Source organism: Pocillopora verrucosa, chromosome 8 (genome assembly GCF_036669915.1).
Source record: "Pocillopora verrucosa isolate sample1 chromosome 8, ASM3666991v2, whole genome shotgun sequence".
In the NCBI taxonomy this organism is placed as follows: Eukaryota; Metazoa; Cnidaria; class Anthozoa; order Scleractinia; family Pocilloporidae; genus Pocillopora; species Pocillopora verrucosa.
In genome coordinates this window covers 18,376,466-18,404,340 of record NC_089319.1, presented here as the reverse complement: position 1 = coordinate 18,404,340, position 27,875 = coordinate 18,376,466, and the positions used below count along the sequence as shown (strand labels likewise).

At 37.5% G+C, this 27,875-nt stretch overlaps 3 protein-coding genes and 1 pseudogene across 3 annotated transcripts; 1 reads left to right on the top strand and 3 right to left on the bottom strand.

Annotated features, from left to right (window-relative positions):
* Positions 1-8,483: 8,483 nt before the first annotated feature.
* On the bottom strand, positions 8,484-14,781 carry LOC131795501 (26S proteasome non-ATPase regulatory subunit 12-like). Its single transcript, XM_059113087.2, is given in 17 exon segments — positions 8,484-8,693; positions 8,696-8,750; positions 8,752-8,796; positions 9,244-9,321; positions 9,603-9,611; positions 9,613-9,772; positions 10,686-10,719; positions 10,722-10,748; positions 10,751-10,775; positions 10,777-10,797; positions 11,009-11,293; positions 11,898-11,926; positions 12,266-12,341; positions 12,923-13,030; positions 13,862-13,990; positions 14,440-14,499; positions 14,644-14,781. Coding segments are annotated over 17 exon segments (1,356 nt in total). The 5' UTR covers positions 14,746-14,781; the 3' UTR covers positions 8,484-8,580.
* A 1,129-nt stretch (positions 14,782-15,910) lies between these two features.
* On the bottom strand, positions 15,911-18,076 carry LOC136283073 (actin, cytoplasmic-like). The gene is made up of 3 exons (XM_066171276.1): positions 17,734-18,076; positions 17,535-17,645; positions 15,911-16,910 (listed from the first exon to the last, which is right to left on the bottom strand). The coding sequence occupies exons 1-3, from the start codon at positions 17,986-17,988 to the stop codon at positions 16,146-16,148; spliced, it is 1,131 nt and encodes a 376-aa protein (XP_066027373.1). The 5' UTR covers positions 17,989-18,076; the 3' UTR covers positions 15,911-16,145.
* A 2,504-nt stretch (positions 18,077-20,580) lies between these two features.
* LOC136283074 (actin-3-like) lies at positions 20,581-22,540 on the top strand (annotated as a pseudogene).
* A 385-nt stretch (positions 22,541-22,925) lies between these two features.
* Positions 22,926-27,674, bottom strand: LOC136283075 (cytohesin-1-like). The gene is made up of 9 exons (XM_066171277.1): positions 27,572-27,674; positions 27,424-27,497; positions 27,137-27,211; positions 26,510-26,621; positions 26,342-26,418; positions 25,895-25,966; positions 25,687-25,771; positions 25,356-25,425; positions 22,926-24,768 (listed from the first exon to the last, which is right to left on the bottom strand). The coding sequence occupies exons 1-9, from the start codon at positions 27,630-27,632 to the stop codon at positions 24,690-24,692; spliced, it is 705 nt and encodes a 234-aa protein (XP_066027374.1). The 5' UTR covers positions 27,633-27,674; the 3' UTR covers positions 22,926-24,689.
* Positions 27,675-27,875: the final 201 nt, after the last annotated feature.

Sequence of the window (27,875 nt, the reverse complement as noted above, 5' to 3'; positions counted from 1 at the left end):
TTTTTACGAGCTCTTGTAAGTTCGCTTACCATACAATTCCTAGCAGGAAAAGATGGGCTAATCTTACCAATCAGGTAGTACCGATCAAAACGCCTGTCAGGATTTCGCTTTTATTTTATTTTGGTACGGGTTCTTCCAGCGATTTTAATTAAATCACTGTTACTGAGCTACCAAACCAACAGGCGGTAATGGCACGGATGTGATGTCTGCGCTAGATCACATCAGAATCAAAAGCTGAATACATAATTATTTCAGTTGTAGAATTCGGAAAAGTAGTGAAAGGCGCATTCTGTTCTTCCATGTCTGCGGTGTGAGGCATCGCGAGTTAAATCAGGTAACACGCGCTAGGGAGAGCAGAGAACGCGTTTCTCGCTTGCTTTGATTCATGCCCGGTCTTAGCCCATCACGCTACGTCACAGGAAGCTCTCACACCGACCTAGCATTTTTTATTTGGATTTAATACGTGAGCACTTTTTTAGATTGTAGGGTTTCGCTTGTGGACGGTCCGCGATCTTTAATGGCAGAGATTAAAGCAGTTCTTAGTGCTCGGCTTGTAAATTCACCATACGTTTCTCGCTGATTTTCAGGACATCCCGCGTGGCGGCGTGAGTTTAATGCGGCGGGTAAACCGATAGAAAGTGTGTTATATTACTTAATAAAAGGAAGAAAAAAAAAAAACAAGTTATCAATATATATGAGAAGTCCCAGCTGTTTTAGCTGAAATGAAAAACCCGCGTTGCGTTCGTCAGTATACCCACTTGACAAACTCAGAGGTGAGTTGGTTTTATGATTGGCCATATGTTCCGGTGCAGGACCCAGTTTCTTTCTCTAAGTAATAATTACGGCTGGAAAAGAAAAAATCTAAATTTTGGTTCGTTATTTAGGAAGGGCTTCCTTTCCTTCTGTGAATTTAACCAAGCAGTGACCTGCCGGCTGCGATTTCAGGAGAGACTGTTTACATAACAAAACCTGAGAGACAATTTGCCGATGACTATCTGACTCTTTCATGAAAAAAAACATTCACAGCTTCATTACGGAAGAAAACACAATTTTTTTAATTACTCAAAAGTTAAGCCATTCTCGATAAACACTCACTAAAGGGCCCCGTTGTTAGTAAAATATTATAAGGGTCAAATACAAGTTTTAACTCTAACAAGTTGAAGAAAAAACTGTTTAATTCTAAGTTTGTTGGATACTTGAAACAGAGAAAATTAAAAGAAAAACTAAAGGTTTTAAAACACCCAATTCTCATAACAGCAGGAAAACCTTGAAGTTTTACCCACAACTATCAGTCAAAATATTGCCTGTCGTTCCTCAATATTTGCAAAAAGAACAATTTTTCAATTCGAGGTTGATTTGGACGACACTGTTCAACAGACCTCCTTAGTATTTTACAAGGCTCGTGTGGCGACTTCGACCCTCTTTGTTATTGCACCTTGGAAAACTGTCTGACAGTAATTTGTAAACAAGCCATTGAGGCAGCGGATTAATCCGACGATTACACTCGAAATTGAACGATTTTCTTAATTAAATGAACACTTGGCAATGAAAAAGCGGAAGTATGAGGGCAAATCACTCAGCCAAAAAGGACCATTATTTCCGTTCGAAAACGTTAGGTGAGCGTCTTCTTTTTTCAACTTCCCATCACTTTCCCAGCTTCTTAAAACTAATCGTCCGTAAACGGCTTACAAACAAAAAGCAAGGAAGATCACCATAATTCCGACAGTTTCTTACCAAGTTACTTCTTCTTTAATAGCTAATGAAATTAGACAGGTTTCGTCGAGGCTATTCTTAAGATTTTTACCTAATGAAATCTAGGAAAAAGTTGAAATGTAAGTCTCGCTACGAAAAAGTAGGTTTCGAACACTCTTTGCATTGTCGCATTGAGATAATCTCGCATCCCTTAGTGTCTGTCATTTTCTTACTTCATTCAAGCAAATCCTCGCAACATACTACATATTGAACCTCATCCTGAACACTCTCCGTGTGTGACCGACTCGATGCCAAGTTGAGTATACGTGTTTCTGTTCCAGGGCATGGTCCCGCATAATGTCCATGATAGTATGTAGGAATGTGTCTCAGCTTCCAGCAGTAAAATACGGGGTTCAGAGATGAATTCAGAAAAAAATGGTTATACGGAGAACGGAAGAGGTAGAGGCCTTCTTGATAGGAGGAGTAGTTCACTTGTCCACAGTTGTGTCAGCTAACACCCAAAACACACCAAAGTAAGGGTAAATAACAAGCCACAAATTACGAGATACATGTAGATATATGCCGCACTGCAGACTTTAGGACGCTGACCATATTTGACATCTCACCAATGGTTCCACCTGTGGTACACGGTTTGCAAGGGACATGATCGGTTTCTTGTGGTGTCTAACAGTCTGATAACTTTTTAACGTAGACTGTTGTTGTGACAGTGGGAAAAACGATCAATCCAAAAATGATTAACAAATATCGAGTGTACTAGAAAAACGGAAACCCAGAAGGATCAATTGATGTAAGAAATACACTTAGCAAGCCAGATTAAGAATCAGCCACAGCAATAACCCCCACCCAAACGCTTGTGAGTCACAAGTTCCTGGTAACTCTGACGTGAGGTAAGATGAACAGCTAAGAACCTGTCTACACTTACAGGCCACAACACCCAGGAACGAAGCAATAGAAAACCAAAACCCAACGTGATCCCAAACATGTGTGTACGTGTTGCAGCTAGGGGATCTTGTCCAGCAGGTTCTGATCAAGAGTGAAATGTAAAAACGGCAGTTATTTGACTTATCATACGCTGAACAATTACAACCAACTCCATGTCGGAAACAGGCTAGACTAAAAGCAAAATGTTTCAGAGTCTTTGGCAACGAAGACGTTTTTTTCGAATCGCCGTGGATAGTTACAATGTTGAGCATGATTCCGCGGGATTGCGACAATAAACGTTTAAACTACAGTTTGAGTGATGTAATCTGAACGGAGAAGATGGTCAACTTTCAGTAGTGACGGTCACGCTATATGATGCATTAAAACTTTCGCAAAGTCGAATTCTGAGAGATCATGTCCATAATGTGGACATAAGCCTCTGACAATATCACCCGACTGATAGTAAGACAGAGTCCTATGAAGTTCCAGAGCAAATAACAAAATGACCAAATTAACCAAACGGTTTAATTGCTCTTTGGACAAAAATGAAATGGCGGTTGAATTCAGTTTTCCCCAAAGTTCTGTTCAATTTTTTTTTCGGACATGACAAATAGCTCATTTGGTTACGTGGTATTACTATTTCATAGACTAGACCTTTTAAAGGTTCAATACCTTCAAAAACGCTAATAAAAAGGTTACTATGATTTAAATGCGAAGTGCTTTTTCGATCTAAATCTTACTACCGTTAAAAAACCAGATAATACGCCTGTGATCCAAATCATTAAATTTTTCCTCAAAATCATTTCGTTTTGATGGCCGTTTTCTTCGTAACTGTTGGCTATAGTTTTATCGTTGTGGTGCCCTTTTCCCCAATTTGTGAAATACACCCACTAGAGTGAGGAGGACAATTCTTATGCAGATGGTTGGAAAAAATACCTGCAGGTCATGTCCGGACCGCGAAGAAAAAGAAAGAAAACCTAGAAGACTAAACTGAGATTTTGATAAGACTTTGCCGGGATAAAGCTCCACAAGCTTTTGTTGTGTGGACCGCCTATTTTTTGATTTAGGAACAATTGAGATTTTTATAATTTATAAACTTAATGAAGGAAAAATTGGACAAAACAAACTTACCACAAAAAAAAAACAAACAGACAGTTATTAACCAACTAAAATGTCGAGTCGCAATATAAATTCAAATAAACAGCGAGAATTTTAAGTAAAGAGTTCTCACAAGTTTTGCTTCGGAGATAAAATGACACACCAGAAGCACCTCAAAAGTAAATCGCAATGAAGCTGAAAGAAACACTCCAAAATCAAAGCACAGGTAAATTAAAATACTATTTAAGAAGAGAGCGTCAATTTCTTGTACCGTGTTTCTGTTTTGAGTAGTGGCACTTGAGAACCCATTACTACGATAATATTAGCACGATTCCTTAGGCAATAACGCATAAAACATTAGATAAAAATAAAACGCTGCATTCTTCTGTTAAATAAGTGCGAAGGTTTTGAACTCCACGCATCTAAATGAGCAAAAAAACAAACAAACAAACAGCAAAAGGGCGCGTAAACGGTCGCAAATCGCCAAATTGATAAGACCGAAATGAAAGTTTAGATCCTTTTAGCAAACAAATTGAAACAGTCAATATTGGTATCTGGCGCGGTATCCCGGAGTCCCTAACTTTTTATTACAAAACAACGGAAATGAAAGTCATAACGACGTCTTTAGCAGCGTCATCGGTTATTCCGGGAGCCGTGTGTTTTTCATATTGACTGGCTCAAGCGTCCTTAAATAGACAACAATAGGGCTGAAAACGGGAAATCTACCGAAAAAAAGAAATTGCGTTCAATATCCGACGGTACCACACTGTGGTTTTAGAAATGTCCGGAGAAGGTTCCAGGAGTCGTAGATCACTGCAAATATTTACTTTTAAGTCTAATCAGCCTGAAGTTAACATGAGTGCCCATCAGAGACCGACGGAAGGATAAGCGCCCGAATAGCTCAAAGTACTAATTAATTCTGACCGTCAACCTGCAATTGGAGCAATTATAAACTGAGAGTGGAAAGTAATTCCGTATTGCATTGGTCTCTCTTCACTTCGCTCTCTAATTGGTTGACTGAGAACTCGAACCACCCCTTCAACCAATCAGATGCGAAACTGTAACCACCGCGGCTTGGTCACCCGCGTTTTCCCGCGCTTCAGGCAGTAGTTTGCTCGTTTATCATTCGAGTTGTCATTGGTTCCTTATGACATTTACCTTTGGGTCTTATAGGCTTTGTAATTACTTTGGTTTGGGCGTTACGTGACATCCCAATGAGCAGCTGTAAAGGACACTAGGTTTCCCTCCGTGTAACCGCCTAAGACTGAGTGTGACCAAGAATGCTTTACAAAAGACGTTGAAATTTTGACATCAATAGAGCTTGCCTATCCCTATCATTCAAACTTACTGGTATTTTTGTTCCGCAATATGTCCATGACGTCCTGAGAGCGTATACTAAGCGTCCCCTTTTCCGCAACAAGTCTCACGAACCAAAGAAAATTGAGGAATACAAGAATCAATTTCTCGACCCATATCTCTTAAAGGCGATGCTCTCGCCAATTGAGGTGAAGACAATTAACGGCACAATGACGTAAATATAGATTTAGAATATGAGATACAGGTTAAAATGTACCTGCAGCAGATTCCACGACACTTGCAAAATAGGCCAATTCATCAGACTGTTCTACTTGCGTTTGCAGAGCCGTTGATTTTATTCCTATGGGATCATACGACTGAACAAAGTTTGATGTGAATTAGTTTTACGGGGTGGAAACTACTGAGTCCTTTATATAACGATGAAAATCGATCGAAAATAACAGGCTTGACGAAACCACACTGCCTGGAGAAAATCAAATGCACTGTACCAGCGTATGTCAGCACACACCCATTGGCTGCACGTGATATTCCTTTGCTCTGATTGGCTGTAATGCAGTTGATAACTTTCGTTTTGGTTTTAGAACACTCGATCAAAAACGGCTCGATTAGACTTTATAACTACGACGCCTGGTTTCTATTTCGAGCTATGTTCTGTAGTAAGTCCATGATAGCGTGTCGACGTGGCCCATCTTCCAACAAAAAACAACCGGATTCAGAGATGAATTCAGAAATGTGAGGGTCAACGAGTAAAGAAAACATTTCTAAAAGCAATACCCGGAACAATGACGATGGAGGCCACGGAAAGTAAAAGGGAGGTAGATAACAGCACAAAAAAGACGACATGCACACAGAATACACAAACTGTAGACTTTATGACGCTAGCAAAGTTCATTACCTCTTCAGTCTGCTGTTGCACTTGGAGGGCTTGAATCTGATTGTTGTGCCGTCGCACAATTACATAAATCTGGAGATAAATTATTGTTGTTATAAAGAGACCAATAAACCCAACGACGAAAGATATTACGCTTTGGATAAAAATAAATCCCGAAAACGCCAGAAAAGAGAAGAACGCGCTTAGAATCCAAACGATTCACCGCCACAACAACAAGCCTGTCAGTCACAAGTTCCTAGTATCTCAGATGAAGATGAAGAGCTAAAAACCTGTCTACACTTACAACTACCACTCCTAGGAAGGAAGCTTCAGAAAACAAAATACTTGTCAAGTCCAAAAGCCTGTAAATGTAGCAGCTAGGAGGGTTTTGTTGTAACCACTTGATCAGCGTGAGAATGTACAGCGGCTGCCCTAATAAGCCCACACCAACATCAGAAACAGCCAGACTGAGAAGCAATGTTTTCAAAGTTTGCGGTAACGAAGAAACTTTACGTAACGCATAGATTGTCGCGATGTTCATCATTATGTTTATGATCTAAACACATTAAAAACGCAATTAACGATGTAGGTCGAGCGAAGGTTTTCCAATTCGAACATTGTGGGTAAAAGTCCAGCAAAATGCACAAGTTGAATTTATCATGATGGAAGGATTTTCGCACCGAGAAATCCAGCGGTTGATAAAGAGAATGTCTGACACCGCTAGAGAATTTTATTTTAGACGGGAATATAAATAACTCGGTCTAATTCAATGCCTTTCATAAATGTACATCTTGAGGTGGACTCAATAATCCAAAGCTTATGTTTTCAAAACGCTCTGTTTACACAACTTTAAGTATTTGTGGCAGGTAATTTAGTGTTAACAAATGGGTGAAAACGTAAATTAGCCACCGTAAAGGGTAAAAATCTGACGTTTTTTACCCTTTACGGTGGCTAATTACGTTTTCAACCCAGTTGTTAACACTAAATTACCTGCTATACTCTCCCACCGACGCAGCGCACCACAGTTTCTTTAGAAACTTACCCCTTTATTTAATTATTTGTGGTTGACAGTGAATAATTTGTAAGGCTTGTTATTAAAAGAGGTTTTGGAATTTTTTTAATAGTGAAGAGAATGGTACCAGGAGACAAAAATTAAACAGAATTCAGTAACCTACAAGCTGCCTTCAATTTGGATACAGAAAACAGCAATCTTTTTGGAATATCAATGATTGTGTTTGAAGTATTTGTCAGTACTGCATGCAAAAAAAAGCGTGGTGAATGTTACTAATTAAACACTGTGAAAGCAAAAAATTGAACTAAATTAGCATTATACGTACATAATCAGCATGCAAAACAATGAAATTGGGTGAGAATGTAAAATTAGTGTTGTTGTTCACACTGACAATTCACAAAGCCAAGGTTTAAATAAACACAGCTTGGAGTCATGTCAGGTTTAAAGAAGAGGCTCCAAGCAATTGAGATGAAATGTAAATACTTGTTAAAAGACATTTCTTTTAGAAAGGAAAACAAGAGGACATCCAGGAATTTTTTTATTGGGGGGTCCTAACTTTGATTAAATTTTTAATACTTCAAATTGAGTAGTAATGTGTGATCCTGTCACTGTAAAAATTCTATTGTAAGGCATGTAGTAACAAAACCTACGGGTCTGATGAGAAGGGACTCTGCTTACCTTGATCTTACGGTTGGTTTGCGTAGTGAAACCTCTGTAACGTCTTCTTGCCTAGTTTGCTCGGTGAAATCGCCATGTTGACGTAGCTCGTTGTCCTCGGTCAGCTGTACCGTTTCAAAACAGTGATTTGGTGTAAATATCACAGGGCGCTCCATATTTGCAGAACAAAAAACGTCCGCAACGCACAAAAACAAACAACCGAGCAAACGGACCAAAATATACTCTGAATAACTTTCACAACAAAATAATTTTCATCCTTTCCGATCATTTCTATGCCTGATATCATGGCTATAGTCCCGAGAGAATTTAAATGGTACAAAACCGCTTTTGATTATGTCATTAGAAACTTGGCATAAACATCCCACATACGCAGAAGTAATTATGAAATGATGGACTTGATTGCTGTAACTAATGATAAGGATTTTTTCCGCTTTGTTCCCAAATTCCGATACCGTAAGTACCATTGTTAACTGCTTTTACAAGCTATTTTTCTTCCATACGTTTCTTCAACCTAGGAAAAAAGCTTGCTTAGGGCTTTCCCGGGTGACTCTCCCGGAAGGCGACATGAGAACCCAGTGATAGACTATCGGAGATCAAATCCTCAGCATAATAAAGCTGATGTCGCTCAGGAAAAATTAGGGCGGGAGAAATCTCGATAATAATTAACATCACAACCAAGGCATCATCTCTTCTTTCCTCAGGAGAGAACAGAAAAAGAAATACCAAAATATGAGTGGCGATTGACATTTCGCACTTTCGGTAACGATTGGGTCTCGTTCTATTTAGTGCTTCCTGTTAACGTCGTGAATGAGTCGTTTAAAAAGTGTAAGTAGTTAAATATCCAACGAATGGGAAAGTACAGAGAATATCATCTATGTTTTACACTTTTTATTGACTAGCACAAGACAACTATTGGACTGTATAAAATTGAAATAGTAACAGACATGGTCTCAGTCAAACACAGAATAAGTTACATTTGTACAAGTTTGTGCACCATTTCTTCCTTGGTAATGAGATGAGTTGTGCGATTGAGAAGCTGCATCAGAGTGTTGAGGTTGTGAGACCATTCATTAAGAATCTCATAGATTCCTTGTGTGCACTGAACGTAACGATGCCTGCAGGGCGGTCAATTCTGGCAAAAAACTGTTTTGGACACCACTAACTCAGAGAGGAACAGTTCAGTCTCCTGAAACAGGATAAAAAAATTGGGTTAGCTGGGGTAATAGTGACACTTAATCGTTCTTTTCACTTCCGTTCCAATTCTTAACACTTCAAAGAAAAACAAAAAATTCCATAGATGGATATTGAAGTCTACAGCCTTGATGTAATAGTACATAATTTGAGATTAGAAGTACTCATTCAGATTGATTTAACTCATCATGATTAATTTTGTCATAATTATTTCCTCAAACATTACACAGGCTTCGGAGACCTATATCAGTTGCTGTTTCACTGAAGTTAATGAGAGGATGTCTGGAAAAAAAGATCGCGCTATGCAGGCATAGGACAAGATTGGATTCAGCTATGAGAGGATTGGGCCTGTTTGCTTCAATTGATGACAAAGCGCAACATTTTATGCCACTTTTTAGAACAATTTTGCATTCATTTTATAACATCTACAACGTAAACTTACATCAACAGTTAAGTCCAACAACTGGCTCATTCTTCTTAGTGTTATTCTGGTGTAGTACTTGGCCATGACCCGGATATTCTGTTAAAAAAAAACGATCAAACACTCACATTTATAAGCTTAAAATTACCTGAAGTCTTTACATTTAACTTCTCCCTTTAATATTCACACATTATCCAGCAAACAGGATATGAGAATATTGAAACCTATCAGGCAAAAGTTGTTATCTTGATCTTACACCAAATTCTCATAACTAATTTACAGGGAACTGTGAAGCAGCTAGAGGGGAGAATTAACATAAGCATCAAGTGAAATCATAACAAAGAAATACCTTCAAATGAAAAAAAACAATCAAAACTCACATGTTCAACAAACCCGTTTTTGTAAGTCTTCCCAGCGCTTTTTGCCTTCATCTGTGTGTTCCTCAAACACACCAGTTGCAGATGGACCTGTTCTTAGTTCAGCTTCATAAACCTCTTTTATGTAAGACCAACGCATAAGTTCAGCTGTGGTGAAGCATTTCAGGAGATCTCTAATAGATAGATCATACACAAACAAAATTGTAGATTGGTTGTAAAAATACAATTAACTTAATGTAGCAAAGTCAAGTCCCCTCCCCTCCCCTCCCCTCCCTCCCTCACTTCCCACATCGAAGATTGGCAATATCTTGATGAATGTCAAAAGGACTAGTTACAATTGCAACTGACCCTGACAATAAACTGACAGACTGAAAGATCAGGGTTCTGATCATTTGGGAGAAGTCCCTTATATGCTCCTTTTTGACATTTCATGCCTCAGTGAATTAGCCTTTACCTACATTTGCAGCCTCTCCCTACATCTACACAGTTTGGAAAGCTACAAAACTCTAGAACAAAAATTTATCTTTTAATTAGCACTCTTAATCCCCATGGCATCAACAAATGCTTTTCATTCACCTAATTTATTATTGAGTTTTTATGTTATCATGTTCCCACCAATAGCACAGCTCCATCCTTCTTTACATAAACTACACACAACCCACATTCCTCTAATCGCTCTGACAAGGGGTCAATGCTTGAAAAGTCAACTTTGGAAACTCTTTGTGGTGGCCAATTTACATATTACAAACTCAGTGGATAAAACCAAATTAGCAAATATGTCACATTTTTTCTACCAAATGATTGTCTGCTCAAAAACACCAAGTCAATGTTATTCAAATGACCACATGATTGAGAAAATAACATGAATAACTGACTTATGACTTAAGATATTTCATGGTATTAAAAGGAAAGAGCTCATTGTGCTTGGGGAGATCTGCTGATACCCTGGGTTTTCGTGCCCCTGAAGGTGTAAATTTAAAGTTAGAGCAGGAAAACCATGTGCATGTGTTTATAGATTAGAAATGTGGATTTAACAACTAATATTCAGATAGTTGACCCTGTCAGATCTCATTTAGCATGATATACCTGTAAAGTGATATTTCCTCCAGAGTTTTCTCTTCCCAACACGGTGAATGAGATCTGATTGTCATTATCATATGGTGAAAGAACAAGGAAACAGCACCACATTTCTTAACACCTGTAAAACAAACAAAAAAAAAATTCACTTTTTTCACATTGTGGTGGTTGCTGTTCACAATCTGTGTTTTCAAAAACGTTAGTACTCCTTAAATTAACTACAGACATGTCTTGGTGTTTGTCCTTCTTATCACTGTGGCCTTAAAGCTACGTTTTGTTTTTATTTCATTACAGTGATAAAGAAGTCACCCTCTTAAATTTTCCCTACTCACCTCATGCTTTTTCTCTTTGTCCTCTAAGACAGACTGTGTATCAAACATAGCTCTGTAGTATTTACAGATATCTAGGTAGCTTCCCTCATGTCGTGCCACCTCAATCATTAGCTGGTAGAACTTCAGCTTTAGATCCTGTTCCTGATTATTTTCAAAAAACTTTGGGCTGATCTTCTTACTGATGATCTGTGTTCTAATGTAATCCTTCTTAGCCAAACATAATCTCATTTGCTCCAAGATGAATTCCACTTTTTCCCTCTTTTCCATAGACCCATATGTCTCCACCTACAAGTTTAAACCATATATCAAAATTACTTAAACAAAGATCTTTCCATCAAAGTGTTAGTCTGACAAGATTCCTGAACAGTCTTCATTCAGAAAAGACCCTTGTTTGCCAATCCATCAAAATTCACAATTGAATTCTGGAAATTTTTATTATTCACAAGTGTTTATTTATTCAATTTTCCAAATAATAGACCATTCAATAAAACTGGTTTAACTTATTTAAAAACATTTTATCTATATCTACTTGATTTTGATTTATTGTCTAAAATGTCTAACAGCCTACACACAATGGTGATTGAAATCACTAGAGTGCAATTTGGTCTGAAAATTAAAAGTACAGGGTTGTCATTAGAAGCGATGAGGCGGCAGAAACCCACCAGCTGTCAAACCATTTTGGTGCTCAAAGAGAGATATAAGTATTTTTGAACTGATTATTCTAGCATCAATGTCTGGATAACAAAGCTTACTCAAATATGTCCCATGGTGCTAGAAATTATATCTCAGAGAGTTTAAAATTTCAAATTTTTCTGGAGGAGTATGCCCTTGTACCCCTCTGCTTCATCATTGGTTTTCAAAATGTATAATTTTGTTTCCATTATCATACCTGCAGCTCTTGTAGGATGTTGGCTGCCTCTATAAATTAAAAGGAAATAAAATGAGACAGTTATTTATGGCAATGGTAACTCTTTATTTGAAGTAAGACTTAAATAAGCAGACTTTTTTATTAATTCATCTACACCAGTTAAACTCTAAAAAAAGATACCTAAATAAATGAAGTTTAAACCAATGCATTAAAGTCAATACATACAGATGAATATTTGTTTCAGTCCATTAAATGTACTTATCACCACAGATTATTATTACTACTGGAAAAAGTATAGAAAAGAGAAAAACAAAAGCACAGGTGCACATGGCAATTGATATCCTTTCTTACATAAGGTTTGAAAGGGAATGGGGTAAAACAAAAATTACCTGCAATATCTCCCTGGTCTTCCTTTATTTTAGCAAGCATCCTTGTCAGACGGGCCCTCTCAATCTCAACATATATCTAAAATGAAGTAAATGTTGCTATCAACATTACTGTCAAAAATTTTATAAGCTTATTGGCTCATGATTGCCAAACTTCGTCCTAGTTTTTCCTAACAAAAGGCAAATTGTCAGTATTGCTGTCTCTCCTCAATGAATGCTAAGCCGCCTTGTATTACCCCTCTTGTCTGTCTACATTATCTGGCGAACAGGTGATGAGAATACTCAAAGTTATCAGTTAGAAGTTGTCATCTAGATCTAACACCAAACCAATTTAACAAGAAGAATGTGTACCAGCTAAAAAGGACAATTAACAATCAGATCTTGGGGGTTAAAGGGTTAAAGTAACAATACATCAGAGAGCCCTGAACTTTGACCAGGAAAGGTTAATACATCATAGATGATCAGGTTCTTGTGGCACATTTTATTAGGAATAGGAAAAAAATTATTTCAAACTGAATTCCTACAGTGAACCAGACTTACTTTGAAAGCACTACATGGAAATGGGGAGAATTTATACATTCTTTTACACTGTTTACCCAGATAATAAAAGTTACTAAAGGGTTAAAAATTTACAATGCTAGCAGCGTAACCTAATTTTACCTTGCCTGCAGTGACTGTTCTGAGAGTGTCTATTAATTTCAATTTAGTCTCTAGATCAGGAGTTTGTTCCACATAGGTAAAAGCTTCCTGGATCATTTTGGTTACAGCCTGAAAAGAATGACACAAAAATCTGTAAACATATCTAATACAGTGAGAAACAAGCTACAGCTGAATTTGTTAAGCTGTACCATATTGAGTAGTAACCCTGTATTCTGCAGCTGGTTGTCAAAGTCCCCAAATTTGTTTCCCCTTAATCACTGTAATTTTCACCTCTATTAATGCTTTAACTCCCATGAGTGACCAAGACAGAATTTCTTCTACAATATCAATACAATATCAAGCAGACAAGTGATAAGAATAAAGAAAAAGATCAACTTGGGGATAATTAATTGATCCAATACTAGATTCTCTGAACTAACATTATAAGAAATGTATGGTTGACAGTAAGGAGAATTACAAATTTGAACTGGGAGTTAAAAGGTTAAGCTGTCATGGTTACTGATGAGTGAGTCTCTATGGCCTGTTTATATTGTCCTTGACCTGTATTGAATGGTCACTTATTGCAGAACCACTTAAATAAAACTAGGAATGATCTCTCAAAATTTAATCCATGTTTTAAGTAGTATTTTTGAGCGAATTTTTGTTCCTTAAGTGGTTAACTAGGGCATAAAAGGATGTTTTCTATTGTTTTTTATAACACAGCTATTCTATGGAACCTGTATAAAGCAGTCAACCTGTATTAACCAGTCACCCAGCCATTCCCCATGGGTGACCACTTCATACAGGTTTGATTTTAAGTTCTTGCACCCATCCATAAAATACACAACCAAATATCTACTATTCCCTTAAACATTTGATCAAAATGTCTCCCTCTCCCTTGGTCAATTAGAACACTGTATAAAACTTTGGACTACAAATTAAGTATTGTAAAATCTCTACCTGTTTAAGCTGACTCCTTCTTTTTGTTAGGATCACAATATGTTCATTCAGTGCATTCCAGTCTTTGTTCTTGAAACAGAGTTGGACTATGCAGACTAAAACACGACTTGTGGAATGCATGTCTGCAGCCTATAGACAAAGAGGAACTAATGCATATTGTAAACTAAAAACATATGTAGCAAGCAACACAATGTAGATAGAATTCAAAACTTTCCTTCAATAGAAACTTGATTTCAACCCTTTTTCAGCTATGTAGGTATTAAATTTTTACTGTTACATTTATCTCATGAATTCTAACCTTAATCAATGCAAATGATGGCTCTTTAGATTAAATTTTTTTAATGACAGATAAGATTTTTACACTTGCTTTAATTGCATTTAAACATCTTCAACAAAACCTGGCCTCTGAAATTTGGTTCCCACTAATCAAGGAAACATACAGCTACCAATTCATGACAAAATGAACCCTGTGAAGATTTCGATCATCTATTATTGCGCTGATAACTTAACCCCAAGCTGAGGAATATTAATATGATTGACAACGGACATTAACTCAAAGGAAAACTCATTTTACATACCGTCCGAGTTTGCTTCTCGAGGGCCAAAAGAATCTCTAGGGCTTCATTGAGTTTTCCATCCTGATGAAAGGATACATAAAGAGACTTTTCGTGAACCAAATAATATGTCTAAGTGTGAATAGTTTTCGCCCAACACGTGCAGAATGCAGTTGTTACATAGGACATATAGAGACAAAAAATTGGTTAGAAAAGGTAGCTACTTACGGATGCTAATGCTTCGCACTCTGGTATTCTCTTATCTACAGTTTCACTGTAGTCAATCTCCATTTTAACAACATTTCCTTTCATATCCGTAGTAGTCGCCATTTTGAAAATTTAGTTGTCTGACAGTCAGCATTCCTGAAAAGGATCATGGGTAGGGTTAGTCAGCACTCGTGACAGTCCTTTACATAGCCGAAGTTCGCACAAGGGCAATCGCATACATTAACGCTATGAAATTGTCGAACTCACGGTAAACGTGCTCGAAAGTTTTCTTCAACCACGGTTACAATAAAATATCCAGTAAATGAAAAGTATAACTATGTGATTAGTTGGATAATTGTTATGCAACAGTGTGTAGGTGAAGGTCAATGAATTTGGGTCATTATGAGACTGGGGAGAGAGAGGAGGGAAACCATTTGCACCTTCCTTAACCATTTCACTCCTAGATCAAATTTGTCATTCTCCTCACTATCAACCATACAATTCTCACAAAGTTAGTTCAGAGAATCTAGAATTGGATCAACTAATTATCTCCAAATTAATATTTTTCTTTATTCTTTTCACTTATCTGGTTGATATTGTGTTGATATTGTAAGGAGAAATTCTGGCTTGGTCACTCATGGGAGTAAAAGGGTCAAGTGCCTCACTTTTAGCAGGGAACTTTCAGAATTTACTCTCAACATCTAGAGTGATTTTGGGGGATCTTTTTATTGGATCAGTTCCTCGTAGAAATACAGATACTGGAAGTGAAAGTCTCCTATCTTGGGATTTAAAAAGATTAATTCAAATCAAGTATGGGTGTGTGCTTAATGAATTTATTTGTTCATGGTGGGGCCCAACCCTCACTCATTGAACACTTTCCTTGTGTTTGCAGGAAAATTGCAAAGTTGTTTTGGGAGCTAGAACATAAAATTGAAGAAAATGGTTCTCCATATTTCTTAGTTCCTGTAGCAATATTTGGCTTTGGAAAATAATGTCATAAATTTTACTGCCACCTTTGGCAGTGAAACAAGGAAGAATGAAAATGTCTTTTTCTTAAAAAAATTAGATTGATCCAGGAGGCAGTAGCCTTAGTAGTTTTTTAGTGATTGGAAACAACAAGAAGTTCAATTTTTTTCAACCGCAGTCAAATCAATCAATAAATAACCAAATAAATAAAAAACAAGCTTGCAAGCTTCTTCGAAACCAAAATTATTCAGTCACATTTCCTTTGTTAAATTTTGACTGCAAAGAATTTAGAATTAATGAGATATTAAATAACCCACACATCTACAGTTTTGTACAGAGTTTTAATACACCTTCTAAACTCTACCACTTATACATAGTCTGTCCAATTTAAAATACCGTGTATTTATTAATATTTAATCAACGTAATATTATAGCTCTTTCCAAAATTTATACAGTCTTAAGTTGATATTATTTTAGGATTTTTTCCACACTGTAGCAGTAGGTTACCAATCCAGTGTAGCAACTGAAACAGAACTGTTCAGTAGGTTCACAAAAATTTAGAAGCACTTCCGGTGTACAATAGATGGACCAGATTCGTCATATTCCTGTTTGGAGATCCACATCTGTTGGAAGGTTGATAAGGAAGCCAGGATGGAGCCTCCAATCCAAACAGAGTACTTGCGCTCAGGAGGAGCAATGATCTTGATCTTCATGGTTGGTGGGGCAAGAGCAGCAATTTCTTTCTGCATTCGGTCAGAAATACCAGGGTACATAGTTGAACCACCAGAGAGGACAGTGTTGGCATAGAGATCTTTACGGATGTCAACGTCACACTTCATGATTGAGTTGTAGGTTGTCTCATGGATACCAGCATTTTCCATGCCGAGGAAAGAGGGCTGGAAAAATGCTTCTGGGCAGCGGAATCGCTCGTTTCCAATAGTGATCACCTGTCCATCAGGGAGCTCATAGCTTTTCTCAAGGCTGGAGCTTGAGGCAGCAGTCTGCATCTCCTGTTCAAAGTCCAAGGCAACATAGCACAGCTTTTCTTTGATGTCACGGACAATTTCACGCTCAGCAGTGGTTGTGAAAGAGTACCCTCTCTCTGTAAGGATCTTCATGAGGTAGTCAGTCAGATCTCTGCCTGCTAAGTCAAGACGAAGGATAGCATGGGGAAGTGCATATCCTTCATAAATTGGTACTGTGTGGCTCACACCATCACCACTGTCCATAACAATACCAGTGGTACGACCAGAGGCATACAAAGACAAAACAGCCTGGATAGCTACATACATAGCTGGTGTGTTGAAAGTCTCAAACATGATCTGCAAAACAACAAATCAAGATTGACATCAATTGTCACTGAAATCCAAAATTTGAAGAGAGTCTTTATATAAGTTGAATGAAAATATCTATTCATCCCCAGATTTAGCATGGTTGTTAGAGAGGGTCCGGAAGCCTCTCACTGGAATTTGGGTTGGTCGGGTAATAAGTAATTTCCCTCCACAAAGAGAAGATCACAGGATGCCAAGTAGACCCACACCCCTTAGTTACATCGTTGATCACTGACCGAACTCAAAATGAAAAAGGAAGAGTAGCTGGTATTTGAAGTAAAAAAGGACAACATAAATTTAGTTTACAATCAAACACGGTCAAATGATCTAGCGTTCTGAACAAGTAAACATGTATTGCGGAAACAATTAAAGCGATGACGGAAACAATCCTTTGATGATCGGTTCACCCAAACTTACGAAACAATAGAAAATAAATTCATAAGTCAGGGCGAGGACGACTTGATCATATTATTTTCATATGCTATTGTCCGATCGCGCTCGTTTCATTACGGAATATGCACCCGTGGATCATGAACGAAAAAAGGGGGTGGAGTGTCATTCTTAAGTCCAATTGGGGGCGGGATACAATTTTTCTTTACAGTTTTAGTAACATACCTGGGTCATCTTTTCTCTGTTTGCTTTAGGGTTCAGAGGAGCTTCTGTCAGGAGAACAGGGTGTTCTTCAGGAGCAACTCGAAGTTCGTTATAGAACGTGTGATGCCAGATCTGCAAAACAATGCAAAGTAATTTTTAGGATCGAGATTGAAGAGAAGATTTTAAATTAATTTCCTGGTTAGCGCATTTCGTTGTTTACCTTTTCCATATCGTCCCAGTTGGTGACGATTCCGTGTTCTATGGGATATTTCAGTGTTAAAATTCCTCTCTTGCTTTGCGCCTCATCGCCGACGTACGAGTCCTTCTGGCCCATACCAACCATCACTCCTTGGTGGCGAGGACGGCCGACGATCGAAGGAAAAACAGCCCTCGGAGCATCATCTCCAGCAAAGCCAGCTTTGCACATACCAGAGCCATTGTCTACGACCAAAGCAGCAACGTCTTCGTCGGCCATTTCGTTGGGAAGGTTTATCGATCGAGACACTGAGATATCAACCACGAACACTGAATGATGTCGGAGGTAATAGGACGTACAAATGTTATGGTACCGCTATATATAGGAGTGTCACACAACAGTAAAGTAGCATGTTGTGACCAAATTTGGTAAAAATTTGAAACTATTCCAGGATCAGTCGGAACATGACAGGGTGACGCAAGTCGGAAAAAGGTGAAAAAATTTCCTCATGCGGAAACGTGTTAATTTTGCACTTGATCATCATACGAGCCAGTTTCGATCTTGCATTTCAAGGCTATTTTCTCGTCAACTTTTAGCTTAAAAATTCGAGTAAATCGGAAAAAAGAAAAGAAACTAATAATCGGTAAGTAATACAGCAATTCCAATCCAAGATCTTTCAGCTAAGCGGGTTGCCGAACACTGAACAGTGGGTTGTATCCCGCGCCGCAAACCATTTAAAGCTGAAGAAAAAAATTGATAACTAAATGAAATCTCGTGTAACCTCGATGACTTTTCATCGAAATTGTTTCCTATAATGACTACGAGTCACTACTTGGGAAAATTTCAAAGCACAGTTCCGTTCCGTTCGTTACTACTTGTGGGGGAGTGTATGGCTTCACGTAAGTTATGTTAATGCTTTCTCGGCACATTACAAAAACAAGTAATTAATGTTTTAACGAGCGTGTTGACAGCTTGTCAAAATAAACTGGATTTACATTGACCTCTAACATTGAGCTCATATCAATTGCGAAATGACATAAAATCAAACAAAAAAAGCGATCTTCTACCATTTATCACAGCCATTAAATATGATAGTATTTAGACCAAAAATAAATTAAATTTTCTTTATCCTACATCTTTTTCATACAATTATTTCCGGCTTTTGTTTGGGAGTCGAATTCTATCCAGAGTCTTATTTTTTCATATTTCCGAGGTTCTTATGACTATCCCTGTATGAGTAACGTATGAAAAATGCTTTTTTTTTTTCTTTCTGAACGTAAAGCACATTAAAAATGTTGCACGCCTATGACTATCCGCTCCTCCCCGCTAAGAAATCAGGAAGGGGACGGGTGACCGCAGATAAACGGACAGGCTCGGCATATGAGTAAATACTTAGAAGTTGGTTAAAGCGTCATAATAATCGATAACAGCTTTCAGGGCATTGGATGTAAATCGAAACCAGTTAGTGTAGTAACAAAGTACACAGGAATATATCCTAATCCTCATCCGGCTCAGGCTGACCGAAATAAAATGTGGGGACCAAAATATTTCGACAGAGGGTTTTATACTAAAGAAGTCTTCCAGGAGAAGGGACTCTTGCATCTTACTAGTATTAGGGCAGTGTTTCAAGTAATTATCGAAAGTGATTTATTGTGGGTGATGTGTTGTAAAGTAGTTTATGTATTTTAAGTAATATATGTCGTAAATAAAGATTTGTATATATAAAATAAACCCCTTGAATTATGTCTTTTTTTTGTTGATAAGGAATGGGGTCGGTCCCATCCAGCGATGACCACCACCCACCCCACACCCTCTTTAAACGGGTCGTAACCGTAGCATTCGCGAGTGTCTCAAATTACAAAAGGGAGCGAACTCAACAAATAGGGTTTCAGTAAGGTTTTTTTGATGCTACCCGTAATCAACAGATCTTGGAGAACCAAAATATGAGTGGCAAAGACAGTGAATAAACTGCAATATTTAAAAGAAGCAATAAACACGATTTTATCACTCAGATAAAAAAAAAAAAAAATGAAAAGCGAACAGGTTTGAGCAAATGCTCAATTTTACTTTACCGAACTCTAGTTTGTGAAATGAAGTTTCAGTTTGATGCATAATTCTGGGAACACGCTGTAAACGCACTGCACATGAGTGCATATTTGAGCATCGGTCAATTACGCATTTCCGGTTAAGTATTAAAATCCAATGTAAACAAGATAAAATCCCGCACCGCGAAGTTTGAAAACAAAAAGGAAGAGTTAGCATAAGAAAGTAGGGGAAAAGTTTGTTTTTTCATTTGAGTTTCAAGCGCTTGCACCAAGGGGTTTGGTGTTGCACCGACAACAAAATATGAAAGAATTTCGGGCGCGTTCGTGCTCGACAAGAGCAATTTTTTCCACGTAGTTGTTTTTGTTGCGTTGGTTCGGTCGTGCGGTTCCTTCGCAGAAAAGTGTGGGAAAGCCAACAAAAGCAGCCGCAAATAAGCCGGCCGAAAGTATTTTCTGTATGAAGATTTAACTGATTAATCTGAACAACCGAACAACACATAAAAAGCGCACACAACTGTAAATGCCCGAAGTTGACGCATGCCTATACGTTTTGCCGCGGTGTTCGCAGTTACTTCTGCCAAATGAACCCAGTCCTAATCGCGTACTCAGATCCTATTATAGCTACCGCGGAAGGTCTGGGTACGAGATTAATCCAGTTCGTTCTCTAAATGGAAGCCATTGAAATTGTTATGAACAGTTATCAATCAAAATTATCTGTTGAATTCATTACCATATTAAGTCAAGGAAATTACCATATAAGGTAATAAACTGACCTAATTAATCTGGCCTCCCTCTTAGTACCCCCATTTGCTCTCTGTTACGTATGTTCATTGGGCCAATTAAAAGAGTAGATTGAAAGAAATCCTTACTTTTTAGGCTGCTAGTGAAAGAGAAAACCTTAAAATGGCTGATGATGATATTGCTGCGTTGGTTGTAGACAATGGCTCTGGTATGTGCAAAGCTGGCTTTGCCGGGGACGATGCACCTAGAGCTGTCTTTCCGTCGATTGTTGGTCGTCCTCGCCACCAAGGAGTGATGGTTGGTATGGGCCAGAAAGACTCGTACGTCGGTGATGAGGCGCAAAGCAAGCGAGGAATTTTGACACTGAAATATCCTATTGAACATGGAATCGTCACGAACTGGGACGACATGGAGAAGGTAAATTTTGAAACTAAGAAGATCTGCCCACATATCGAAGCGCGTCACTTGAATCTCTGGAAGTTCAAACACGAGGCGTTTACCTCACGTGTTTTTTTTCGTTACAGATCTGGCATCACACATTTTACAATGAACTCCGAGTTGCCCCTGAGGAACACCCTGTTCTCCTTACAGAGGCCCCTTTGAATCCGAAGGCAAACCGAGAAAAAATGACGCAGGTAAATTCAAGAAAATTTATCAGAGGGCTTAATGTGGGTGTTTTCTTTTTAATGTCTTTGGTTTTGCGCATTAAGCATTTTGAAAAGATTGAAATGGCTCAGTGTCTAACATAAAACTTCCGTTTCAAATATTACTTTTCATCTAACATGGAACGGCTAAGGAACATTTTAGATTTAGGTTATTTTTCGGCGTGCCCACTTAAAATGTTGTAACGAAAAGCAACAAGATGTTCGGAGATGAAATTGCTTTCCTCATAGTTCAAGCTTAGGAAACTTCACTTTCACTTAAATGTTAAGACGAAAAAAATGGCGGTATGAATATAGTAGACAACTCAATTTTAGAGGTTTAAAACTCATCTCATTCGTATTTTTTCAGATCATGTTTGAAACATTCAACTGTCCAGCTATGTATGTAGCTATCCAGGCCGTGTTGTCTCTGTATGCCTCTGGTCGTACCACTGGTATTGTTCTGGACAGTGGTGATGGTGTGAGCCACACCGTGCCTATTTACGAGGGCTATGCCCTGCCCCATGCAATCCTACGTCTGGACTTAGCTGGGAGAGATCTGACAGATTACCTCATGAAGATTCTAACAGAACGTGGTTACTCCTTTACGACCACTGCTGAGCGTGAAATTGTCCGTGACATCAAAGAAAAAGCTGTGCTACGTGGCATGGACTTTGACCAGGAGCTGCAAACTGCTGCTTCAAGCTCCAGTCTTGAGAAGAGCTACGAGCTTCCTGATGGTCAAGTCATAACCATAGGAAATGAGAGGTTCAGGTGCCCCGAAGCATTGTTCCAACCATCTTTCCTTGGCATGGAAGCTTCTGGTATCCACGAGACAACCTACAACTCAATCATGAAGTGTGACGTTGACATCCGTAAGACCTCTATGCCAACACTGTCCTCTCTGGTGGTACAACCATGTACCCTGGTATTGCTGACCGAATGCAGAAGGAAATCACAGCCTTGGCGCCCTCCACCATGAAGATCAAGATCATTGCTCCCCCTGAGCGAAAGTACTCTGTTTGGATTGGAGGCTCCATCCTGGCTTCCTTATCAACTTTCCAACAGATGTGGATCTCCAAACAGGAGTACGATGAATCTGGTCCAGCCATTGTGCACCGCAAGTGCTTCTAAACCTTACCACCCTTGTTGATTCTCAACATTATTTATCCTTCCCAAAAATTTCAAACTTCGGCTATTACAGGAAATATTTCAAAATGAACATCAAGATGCCTTATCCAGTTGGTGATATTATTTACCTTTGTTTCTTAAAACAATTACTAGTTACTATTTGCAATGTTTAAAAAACTCGCACTCAGAACCCTAAAAGTTTAAATCTTTGATATCTCACCATGTACATTGCTGGTTTATGATCGTTTCAGTAACGACGTTTTATCTTGTTCATTTTGAGTCCGCTCCTTTTTTTTTTATTGATACCCTGCCTCTAGATAAGCCATCACCACATCCCAGCTTATCCATACCTTTCTTTATGGAAAGAAATCTTTTGGGCTCCTAAAATGATAGTCCTTGCACCTAGAAGCTTCCTTTTACTCTGCTGGGTTTCACACACAAAAAAGTGTGGGTACTATTCCCTTGGGAAAAAACGGCAAGGACATGTCCCCTTTAGATTCCAATGGCATCAACATCAAAATTTAAAAATGAGTGTTTACAAACAGTGTTTCTAATAGAGTAAGGAATGTCAAATGATTGTTGGTGTTAAAACTAAAGGAGTATTGTCTTATTTGACAAGTGTTATTGTCTAAGAAACAACAAGAAAAACAGGTTGGCTGTCAATTTTTATTTCTCAGCATAAAAAATGTAAAGAATTGAGCAAAAAATTCCTTGAGGGCATCTTTCTTTTACTAAACAAAACAAAACCTTTCACGGTGCCTTTTGAATACATAGTCACTAAGTTGGTGAAATACGTAAACCACATTTTTTGTTTCGTGTAGCATACTATTCAGTACACTCTATTTCTCTAAGATTCCTGCCTAATAGTCTTATTTATAAATCTGAAGAATAAGTAATGTCCCAAATATAGGAGAGAAGCTTGCCAGTTCAGTGGAAGGCTGCCTATGAGAACCAATGCTAAAGGTAAAGGCTAGAAATTGTGAAACATGCCCTTCAAAGGTACTGCAATGAGCAAATAGTCTACTCTGATTGTCAAGATATGTTACTGAACCAAAGGGCAAATCCAACAAAAAAGTGTTGGAATGCTGGGTAACTTTCTCTATGAAAGTTGAAATTGATAACCAATCAACAACCTAAGTAGCTCCATTCTCTGGAAACACACACACACAATAAAAACCATTGAACATTTCAAGTTTCAAAAACTTTTCCTGCTAACATAAGCTGAGGGAAGAGCTATTAAATAAAATGAGTTTCATTTGCAGTTTCATATCAAAGATCTTTCCCTAATCCTCATTTTGAACCAGAAGCTCCTGTCATTTTGGGAATGACCCTATCAATAATGAAACTACAGATTCTGACAGGAAGCTTTTCCTTGCAATAAAACTCTATTTGTGGGACTGTATCCGATCATTTTCCCTCCCTATTTGGGAAATACTATTTTGCACATATTTTGCAAGTCTATTAAACTAACTACTCTATGTAAATTAAACTCTCCATCCATATATATTTACTAGTTGTACCTGTTTGTCAATCAATCAGTCATACTTGTGACCAAATTTTACACAGTCACCTTTTTTTTCCAACAATCAACACCCATACTATTGCTTTCAAGAGTCAGCAGTAAAAGTTCCAGTGTGTTCCTGAGTGATTGCTCTTAGGACAACAATTTCTGACAAATAAAGGGATCAACATGTAATTCATCCAGAAAAGGGTAAGAACCAAGGTAATAAAACAATAGACCACATGCAATGAGTGAATAACATGTTTCCCTTTATGAGATGATTAAAAAAATGTATGGGAATCTCTGGTAATGGGGAAATTGTTGACTGAATCATGTATTATGACTGAATCATATTTTTTTTATTATTTGCTCTGCAAATAATAAAAAAGCGGGATTTTTATTGCATTATAATCCACTTACATGCCAGAGCTTCACAACTGTACACCATTTGCAAAAAATATGGCAAACATTTGTTTCTTAAATACAAAAGTACAAAAAGTCATAACTTAAACTTCCAAAATAAACAAAGTTTTGTGTATATGTAAAAAAAACAAACCAAAAAGCAATAACAATCTGGGTGTATCCAGCTAGGACTGCTTTTTATAATAAATGTTTGACCACAAGCAAAAGAGGAAACTTAAAAAAAGTCACATCAAAAAAGCCAATATGATGAATTGGATGGCATCAAATATAAGTTACGTTATAAATTGTAAGAATTTTCTTGAACTATACCATTTAACTAGTGAAAAGTGAAATATAAACCTAGATCATTATTAGAAGGCATCAATAAGTCAAGGTCAATACATTTGGGCAGTTAGGCACAATAATGTTGAACTGTATGTACACTTCAAGACACATTTCACAGAAGATATACAGCTGACAAGGAATCAAGATAATCAATATAATTATCAAAAAGAACCCTTAGTTCAATGCTGCTTGAGTGACTTTCTTTTTCCTGGCTTGAAGCATGTCATAGAATGGATCAATGATCATACTAGCCCTGAGGAAAAAAAAAAGGAAAAAAAAATTCATCATCTGTGATCAAATGCAGTTGAATATACTCAGTCTTGTAATATCTCCTCAGGGTAAGGGGGGGGGGGTGTGTGTGGGGGAGGGGGGGGAAAAAAAAAACAATCCTGGATTTAAAGTGCTTGGGTTAACTTTGGAAGGAAACATATTAACAGTCGGAAATAACCCTGAGAAGGAAAGAGAGGCGATAAATGTAACTCCTAATGGAAACCATTCATCTATCCCTCAAACCTTAATTTTTCTCAAACATCATTGGCACATCAGTGGAGTTATAAATATTCCTGTAAATATCATATTTAAGGAAACAATTCTGATTGATTAAGATTAGGACCAATGATACCTAGAGTTTACTCAACTCAAAATTAGAGAGAACAAGTTTTCTCACATTTCCACCAGATTGAAATTAAAAGATGTTTCCCTGATACAAAATGTTTGCTCACTTCCTGTCAACTTACATCAACTCCCCTATATCTCAAACTTTTTTCATTTTCCTTCACAGTTTTAGTTATCATGGTGTTAAAGTTCATAAAAGCTATGAACAAAACATGTTTAACTCACTTGATACAACCAATCCAGATTTCCCTTTCTTCCTCAGAGAATGCACAGATACGATATACATCATGATGTCCTGCAGTATTTTAGCAATGAGTTACAAGTGTAGTACATATCAGGTACACAAAACATGAGGTCTACCAGGACTGAAAGGGGACTTCAGCAGGAATCAGAATTTTAAATTCCTGTATTAATAGTAATTATTATAATAGTAGTAATTATTAAGAACAATATTAGTTATCAATATTATTATTTTTGCAGTACATCGTCATAGTTGTCTCAGTCAATGCACACTACAATTGGAGTCAATTTTTTTCATTAATAGAAACCTTCTGACCTTCTACAACTTTTCCTTCGGAGTCTGTTTTACAAGCTTTTATAAGCCCTGAGGAATTATCAGCTGAATATATTTCGAAGCAATACTGAAAGAAAAACAAAAAAATCCTATGTAGAGCAAGTCCTCTTAGGTCAATTCTGTATCAATATACAACTAAAACAAGCCTTACTACTAATTTCTACAAGCTTACATTATTATTAAAAGTTACCTTTCTCCGTGCATCTTGCACTTCTCTAACTTGTAAATTTTCCAAAGGAATAATGCCACGTGGTTCCCTGTCCTATAAAAAACATTGCAATTTTTCCAAGCCTTAACAACACCACTGGAAAATGATAACTTCCAATTCACTAACAAAACAGGACCCAATCTTAATACTTGAATGCCCTAATCACTGAAAAATAGCAAAGTACTGGAGTGCACTTGTTGCTTCTCCTTTCCACCTAACATGTATTTTCTTTTGAATAAGTAAGGAGAACTTGGTGTTTTATCAAGGTAACACCTAGTTGGTGACTTTGTCTTTTCTATCCACATGTTTGCTGCATAATGTACCAATATTGCAAGAAGCATTTACACAATTATCAATCATTTCTGATAGTTAATTGAAAGGGTTATTGTACACCAAAGTAATGTTTTGGGAGGTAGACAGAAAACTTACCCCTATATTCTTGAAATAATAGAGGCAATTATCTTTAAGGATGAAGTACCGTTTCCTCCAACTTTTGTGCAATCCACCTTGACAAATATGAAAATATGTTTGTGAGATTTTGCAAATTTTGTGGTTAAGTAAAGAAAAAAAAAATCATAAAAACACAAAAGCCATTACCTTCCTTTATAAGCCAGCCTTCCCTATCAGGATTGAAAAATGTTCTTGTTATATCATTTCCATCATCTTCTGGGATCTTGAACTGTTCATTTTTTATGCTCTCATATAAACTCTAGAATTATAGCAAAAGAAAGTAACAAATGTAACTATACACGTGCAGCTAAATACATTTAGTACCTAGTACAAAACAACTCCCCTTCTCCCCCCCCCCCACCCTTTCAAGGCTAATCACAGAGTGGTAATTTTCCAATATACACTATTGATTATTTGAATAACTTTTTCTCAAATGAGAACCACTTGGGCATGACAGTTGTCTTGTCCTATGTAAACACTCTCACTGATGTACTCGACAGAACTCAAAGCACACTTCAATCTAAAAACATTAGGTTTGAAGGCAAAATTTAAGTGACCAGAATCTATGGACCCTTCCAACAGGGACAGAAATACACAGACATGTACCCCGAGAATATAATTTCTTGTCTGTCTGCTCTTCAAGTTTATTCAAGAAGTGGAGATTTTATTTTGATCTAAACAACATGTTAGCAATTTTCCAATAAAAAGTACTGAGAGAACAGACTAGCATTTCTTACATGTAAATCTCTACTGGATTTAAAATAATTCACCAACCGCTAGGGTGTCCGAAGGTATATCTTCTCCACAGTTGATTCCTCTGTTCATTTGAATAAATTTCTCCAACGTAGGCTACAAAACATAATAAGCTGATTAATGATATTACCTGCACAATTTTAATCACACTGTTTCTTCATAGTTGTCAGAATATAGATAATAATAATAACAATAATACTTTTCTGGAAATGGTGTGGCCTAATGTATAGGACCCTAAACTCTGGAGTAAAAACTTGAGCACTTGCTAGAATTGAATTGAATTGAATGAATGTTTTTATTACACTAACCTTATCCTTGACACTTGGGTTGTGAAGACTGGTGTTCAATAAGATGATTGAGAAGCTCAAAACATAACAAGTATCTGTAGATTGAAACCAAATGTTTTTTTTTAGATGCAATGATTATAACTTAGCTTATCTTTTGTATTCAACTCACCAGTTGATGTAAACATTTCTGGGTTCTGATCACAATATCTCTTAGCAAATGCTTCCATCATTCTGTCAATCTTCTGGGCTTCACCAGGTAGACGGAAGCTCCACAGGAAACTCTCTACAGGGATAAAAACAACCACTGGTTGATGATGAAGATGTTAACAGAAGATATTGTATTAAATGAGTAGCCAACACAAAGCATTGCCAACAATTTTGTAGACCCTAATTGTGTGAGTTACACATTTGTCTCAGTTGTACTTCTGTGCATATATGGTTACTACAGTTATACCAAACTTTATGGCATAAAA

Coding starts and splice junctions, on each gene's coding strand:
- LOC136283075 (XM_066171277.1), bottom strand. CDS start 27,632: ATGATGGAAGCATTTGCTAAGAGATATTGTGATCAGAACCCAGAAATG. Junction 25,772..25,894: donor TGCAAGATGCACGGAGAAAG/GTAACTTTTAAT, acceptor TTTTTCTTTCAG/TATTGCTTCGAAATATATTC. Junction 24,769..25,355: donor ATCTGGATTGGTTGTATCAA/GTGAGTTAAACA, acceptor TTTTTTCCTCAG/GGCTAGTATGATCATTGATC.
- LOC136283073 (XM_066171276.1), bottom strand. CDS start 17,988: ATGGCCGACGAAGACGTTGCTGCTTTGGTCGTAGACAATGGCTCTGGT. Junction 17,646..17,733: donor ACTGGGACGATATGGAAAAG/GTAAACAACGAA, acceptor ATTGTTTTGCAG/ATCTGGCATCACACGTTCTA. Junction 16,911..17,534: donor ACAGAGAAAAGATGACCCAG/GTATGTTACTAA, acceptor GTTGTTTTGCAG/ATCATGTTTGAGACTTTCAA.